The sequence below is a fragment of the Liolophura sinensis genome, chromosome 1 (genome assembly GCF_032854445.1).
Source record: "Liolophura sinensis isolate JHLJ2023 chromosome 1, CUHK_Ljap_v2, whole genome shotgun sequence".
Lineage (NCBI taxonomy): Eukaryota > Metazoa > Mollusca > Polyplacophora > Chitonida > Chitonidae > Liolophura > Liolophura sinensis.
The window spans coordinates 47659105-47666036 of NC_088295.1; the positions used below are offsets into that span (position 1 = coordinate 47659105).

Genomic DNA, 6932 nt, shown 5'->3' on the forward strand with positions numbered 1-6932 from the left:
ATATTCCTCTGACGTCATGTGTACAAAACACAAGGCGATGAGTCGAAGTGATTCAAGGAACTGAACTAAAATAAGACTTAAACTCATTTACAGGCACGGCACCTTCTCAGAGTTAGGCAATAATTTGAAGACAGGGGAATACAAGTCGTGGAAATTGTCAAAGTAAGTACTAATAAGTATACAGTTAAAGGAATTTAGTGCGTTCAGCGTAGTGTGTACATCATCAACAACAACATCCATGATCCATGATCCATTGAGTCATTGACAGTACCACTCAACTTATTCAAGATAGGACAATATGTTATAACTAGTTCCAAAAATGTAAAAGGCTCTTTCATGGAGGAAACATTTAATGAAAAAATGTTCTTATTTTCTATATATACCTTTACCAGCTTTTGAGATCTTTTAAGGTTACAAACAGTAGTAATTCAAACGTTAACTTTGATTCAGTAGTACATACATTTCCATAACTGTGATTAGTAAAGTTTATGTTGTTGTTCTGTCATGTGGTAGATAATATGACGTCACTTCACGGAATAGTCAGCTTTTCATAATGAACATCAGAGAAAAGGGCCAACAACAAACTGTTTGTAGCAACACAAAGTTACTCTTCACGAAACTGACTCCTTTAACAAAGACATCTGACTTCAGATACAGATGGACTGTGGAGGCTTGAATCACAATGAATACAATTAGATAACTAACAAATTTATGGTCCCTGGAACCAAGAGCCACTGTTGTGTGGTATTAGTTATTTTAAATTTTTTTTTTTTTTGACATTTGTCGTGCATAATGAGGAACCCTGAAATTGCGCAATAGCACATTTGCCATCATGCATGAGTATATGTAAATCTATGCATATGTAAATATGATATTATGTGTTTGTTTCAAATTTCAATATAAATTCTGTTGCAGGTTTAAAGACCTGTGAGCATAGATCAGCAAGATGCCCTTAGAATGGCTGTTTGGGCGAAAGAAAACTCCAGAGGAGATGCTGCGACAGAACCAGCGAGCTCTAAACAAAGCCATGAGAGATTTAGACAGGGAGCGTCAGAAGATGGAACAGCAGGAAAAGAAAGTGATAGCTGATATTAAAAAGATGGCAAAACAGGGTCAGATGGTATGAAAGGCTTTATTCCAAAGTATTTTGTATTTATGAATCAACACATTAAGTAAAAATTATATTATTGTCCTGTATATGTATGGGAGAAAACTGTACTATGATATTTAAGTCCTCAGGCTCTTTGGTGGAAATACACGGCCTTAAGTCAAGAGGTTTATATGGCACATGGAGAAGGTCAGTGGTTTCCTCTGAGTACTCTGGTTTCCTCCATCTGTAAACCTACCCCTTATTGAATAAAAACTTGAATTTAAATTCTGTCCATATTTCTGCGTTCTGGTATTATTTGCCTTGGAATGATTCCACTGCAGAAACCAAACTAATTGTGAGGTTTTAAACCATGGTACAAGTAGATGTCTTTATTTCCCAGGATGCAGTAAAAATTATGGCCAAAGATCTGGTGAGGACAAGACGATATGTGAAGAAGTTCATTTTGATGAGGGCCAACATTCAAGCAGTATCATTAAAAATACAGACATTGCGATCCAACAATGCCATGGCACAAGCTATGAAAGGTGTCACAAAAGCCATGCAAACCATGAATAAACAGGTATTCTCTTTTGCCGATTTAGCCAATAATCTCCTTTATTTCACAACAGGCTAAGTAACTTTGACAGCTTATGTGTAAAGCTGATTTATATGGCTGTTTTAGAAGACCTGTTGTAACTGCACATAATATTGATGAATCAAAGTGGTGTAAAGCCTGAATTATTTCCATGATAATCCCAAAGATTTCTGTGAATTTGCTATTTAATTCTGAAATTTTCTATGAGATAAGAAAAAGTTTGCATTAAAGATTTTTGTAAGAAAGCTGATTATTTATGCTGGCTAAAATATTAACTTACATATTGATAAAATAAAGAATAAGGACAAAATATTAGTTATTGTAAATTTTGCCCTAAAAAATGCATTTTAGAAATAAATGTCATAAAATATTGATTTTGGTGCTGAAACTTAGGTTTTTTCAATAGGATATGATCCTACCTTTCAGACACACAAACACCTTAACACTTTCTAAATCCATTAGAACTCTCAGAATCAAACAGAATATGCAGTTTAGTTATGGATGAAATTTTAGATTGTTTTCCATGATAATTGTTCTCAAGTTCTTTAGCTCACATTCATCTTTTGCCATGTATACAGCTGAAGTTACCACAAATCCAGAAGATCATGATGGAATTTGAGAAACAATCCGAGATCATGGACATGAAGGAGGAGATGATGAATGATGCCATTGATGATGCTATGGGAGATGAAGATGATGAGGAAGAGAGGTAACATCATCATTTTGCTGTTATTATGTTATCATGATGAGTGGTACTTGGACTGTTTCAGTGGCCTAATGGTGCAAGCATATGCCCTGAACTCGATACACCTGTGATTAAACCCTGTCCAGGTCAATACCAAGGACTTCAAAAATGGTACTTGTTGCTGCCTTGATTGGTGCTCAGCACTGAGAGGCTAGAGCAAGGAAACAGGGGCCACTTTCACAAAGCAGCGTACAACATTTTCTTATCGTACATTTGATGTGTGACATTTTGTACGTCGCTATTAACATATATCTTAGATGTGTGATATCCTACCAGTACAACATCTTTGTGAAAGTGGCCCCAGGACTGGTTGGCCTTGTGTCAGTATAATGTGACTGGGTGGGGTGTCATGTTGGGTGTCTTCAGCAAGATACTTCAGTGGCCGCTGCACTTTGGCGGCATGAACTCGCCCTACCGCAAGAAGACGCAGTATATGTGCACAAACCTAATAACTCTTCATCATCCTACGACTAAAAAAATTGTTAAGAAGGACATAAAACCCCAAGCACACGTACATACATGAGTGGTACTTGTGATGCTGGATGTAGATGAGTGAGTAAGGTGGACACTTTTGTTGACCTGACCTTGCTGACAGGGAATGTATAGACTGCCTCACTCTCACCGTTATAGTACATCGGTGACAAGAAGTGGTCAGCAATGTTTTTGTGGCTGTTTGCACAGTTTACATGAAATGTAATAAACAGTCTCCCATGGTATAAGGGGGAAATTCTTGAGGATGGAGTTAAACAGCAGTCAAACAAATACGCAGGTATTGCTGTTTTTGTCATCAATGGCTCTGATATTATAGTATCTGTTCAGTAACATCAAGAGTCTTAAACCTTGAAAATTGTTCCACTACATTTTATCTGCTGCCATCTAGTTTCCACATATTAGTTGTGAATATTTAGATGAGTTTCCTGCGCGCTGGATGTAAGAATTTATTCTATTTTTTATTGTGTACAATGTTAATCACCAATAGGGGTTAGCGCTCTGAGGCAGTACTTATTCTATTGATTTCAAATATTCCTTTCCCCACATCTCACATTAAAGGCAGAGAGACGTCACAGTAGAAAGTAATACATTGTAACATTGTGGATGTTGTACAATCAATTTTTTGTGAGCATCTCCCCATTGAGGTTGATGGGAGTTTAAGCCCAGCTTTTGCTGGCTTTCTCTCCGGCCGTACTTCGGAAGGTCTGCCATCAACTGCGGATAGTCATGTGTTTCCCCCAGGCTCTCCCCAGTGTCCTCTCACCTTCCTGCCATCATACAAGTTAAATATTCTTGAGTACGGCATAAAACACAATAAATAAATCAATTTTTGACGTAACAATGATTCAAGTTCCTGGATCACACTAGCACAACCTCACATATGTGCATTAGATTGTTTGTGAGATCACATTATTTGAATCCAGCTTTTTGTATTACTTTATGTTCCAAAACTTTATAATGGAGTGGCCTTTGAATGGTATCTGAGGGCTTAGCCAGAACAAACATTAGCCTGTGCAACTGGTATCTAGTATTTATGCATGTAGGTGAAAAAGTTTCCTGTTTAAGTGGTGTCCAATGTTGAATAATATGCCATCATTTTATTATGCCTACACCAGCCATATGTGGGAAAGTCTGCCAGCAACCTGCAGATGGTCATCGGTTAACTAGGTTTCCCCCTACTATAATGCTGGCCACAGTATTTTTGAGTATGGCATAAAACATCAATCAAATAAATAAATAAATGTATGCCTACTAACATGGTTTTTTTTTTTCCTTTTTACAGTGAAGCTGTGGTCTCTCAGGTCTTGGATGAGTTAGGTCTACAAATGGCGGATGATTTGTCAAGTAAGTTACTCTGCATCAGTTGTCTCCCTCAATAAAAATGAAAAACAAAAAAAATGAATATGCAATTACTCAATAAAATGTTTACCTTTGGTCGTAATGTTTAAAATCTGCCTGTCATTATGTCTGTGTGTCCGGTATCTGTATTATTATGTCCCTTTTTTTTTTTTGAAAAGAGGAGAGATATATATAGGGATTGCTTTGTCTGCGGGCTGTAGGACCTGTTTTCTGTAATTTCTGAAAAATATCTTATGAAAGCTAATTGAGGAGGATCTTTAAACTCACAGGGCTCCATTCAGTATATGTGAGACACTTATCAGCGGTGCATATTTTTGATTTATCAGACACAAGCTTGCCCATGTGTCTGTTGGACCATAGTGTGTCATTTCGTAATTGCCTTCTATTTGTGCATGTAATGCGAGCATTGTTGCACAACTCACGGGTCAAAATATTTGTTTTGACGTATATTGGACTCACCTGTTGGATGTACCTTTTTTCCCCAATCTTACACAACTACAACTGGTATACACAACTGGTTTACCACAGTTAGTCTACCTTGCCTGTCCACCCACAAACTTAACCCTTGTCACAATAAAGGAATATTTCTCCCTATTACTAAAATCACCTGTTCAGCCAAGAAAAAGATGTTCTTGCATTTAGAGGGTAATAGAATTTGGTTTTCACCCAGATATAATTCTTGAGGAGACTTTGCTAGGATAATTCATAACCATTGAAATGAAATGTTTCATGATCGACAAAACCTTTCATCTTTGCCTGTTAAATCGGCTTCATACCATAAATAATTTTGTTCCAGTTATTCTCATTGTGAATTTCTTTTTACAGATCTTCCTAGTACTGGTGCCAGTCTTTCTGCAGCAGCATCTAAGCAACCACAGGCCACTGCAGCTGCAGGAGGTGGCGGAGGAGGAGCACTAGACGCAGACGCTGACTTGGAAGCGAGGCTGGAGAACTTGAGAAAAAAGTGATTATCAGGGCAGATAACTGTGATAATACAGTGCTGTTTGTATATATTGGATTTCCCTGTACACATCATGACGGACAACAATGGGCTCTTTTGTATACTGTATAGTGACATCTGCTTGTAAGTCATGCTGGACTACATATGTTGTGTTAAAGGCAGAGGTACAGATGTACAGCAAAGCCTTACCTATAGTTCTGCTTCCTGGCTACGTGTGTAACCTTGTAACCCGTGATATGTAATTCTATGCTTTCCCGTGACTTTTTATTATCTGCCTCTGTTCACATGTTGATATAACACTCTGGAGCCAATTCCACAGAACAAATTTTGGGTGTAAGTCACAATTCAGAATTTTCAATATGCTGCATAGTTTATTGCCTAAGAACTTTCATATTGCGATACATTCATCTTGAGGTGTTTTCAGTTTCGAAAAGCATTTGAATTAAATTTTACCTTGTGATTTAAGTCAAAATTGGCTTAGTGGAATGAGCCCTAGATTTGTTCGTTGACAACCTGTACTACTGAGCTGACTTCTTGGAACAACCCACATTTTATGAATTATGTTTATTATCCACATGCTTTAACACAGCCTACATTTAGTACACATTGCAGGAGGAAAGGGTGACTCTTTGTCATTATGTAAAAAAAGCACATTTAATCCAAGTAAAGTGTTCTGTTTCCTGTAGTATTTTGTATCACCAAAGCAAATATTTAAATCAGGGAGGCATATATATATATATATATATATATATATATATATATATATATAGCACAATTCATCCATTACGATAACTAAGACTTTGAATTGAATTTGAAATATGTATAATGTAGATGAAAATCTCATGCACAGATTTGAAACCTTAATTCTATAGCTAGTTAATTTGTAAGATAAGAATAAGGACTTGTGTTTTGAATCTGCGTCACACTAATCCATGGTTTGGTCTGTAACTGACAAACTCTGTAACATGTAGAAGTTGCTGGGATATGTTATGATACCCCTTGATTTTTTTTGTGTGTACAACATTGATAACCTTAAAACAAACTGTTCAGAGAAAAAACCTATCCAGCATGTATAAACTGTACTTAAGTTTTGCTAAACTATCTTTTGAGGTCTTGCTACAGTTTATGTTGTGATTATAATAACCTAGTGCACAATGGTGTGTATCTTAGTTCATGCTATTGCTCATTTTTGTTCTTGTCTCTCGTTCTGTTTAGTGTTGGTTAGCTACGTCACACGTACTACTGCTATGATGTTTTTGTACATTGTACATGTATGTATATGCATATTAGCATTTCCTCAATCATCGTGTGGGATAGGTCATACATGATTACGTGATTAAGTTAGTTATCCGTTCTGTATGGCTAATGAGCTCTCATTCATATATGTTCAGATTACCACGTACATGTATCCTTGCATGTGGATCTTTTAGTCATCTTGGTAATTAAATTCAATCCCTGTTTGCGGAATCAGAATCTACTGGTCAGATATATCTGCAGCATGATTTAGCTGGCCAGACGCTATTAATATAGCTATTTTTATTATAGGGTATTTTCTTATGAAGAGTGATGAAATATTCTGAAAGATTGTGAGTTTGCCAACCCACGTATAGAGGTAGTAGTATGTGTCGTTTTCCTCTGAAATCAACACAGAAACAGGGCAAGTGAACTGCATCCACATTTTTTTTGGTTT

General features: G+C 36.7%; 1 protein-coding gene across 1 annotated transcript; it reads left to right on the forward strand.

The window, feature by feature from the left end:
• The first annotated feature begins 28 nt into the window (after positions 1-28).
• Positions 29-5963, forward strand: LOC135481810 (charged multivesicular body protein 2a). The gene is made up of 6 exons (XM_064761530.1): positions 29-162; positions 916-1120; positions 1491-1670; positions 2264-2394; positions 4205-4266; positions 5107-5963. Exons 2-6 carry the CDS (start codon positions 947-949, stop codon positions 5247-5249), a joined length of 690 nt encoding a protein of 229 aa, XP_064617600.1. The 5' UTR covers positions 29-162; positions 916-946; the 3' UTR covers positions 5250-5963.
• The last annotated feature ends 969 nt before the right edge of the window (positions 5964-6932 follow it).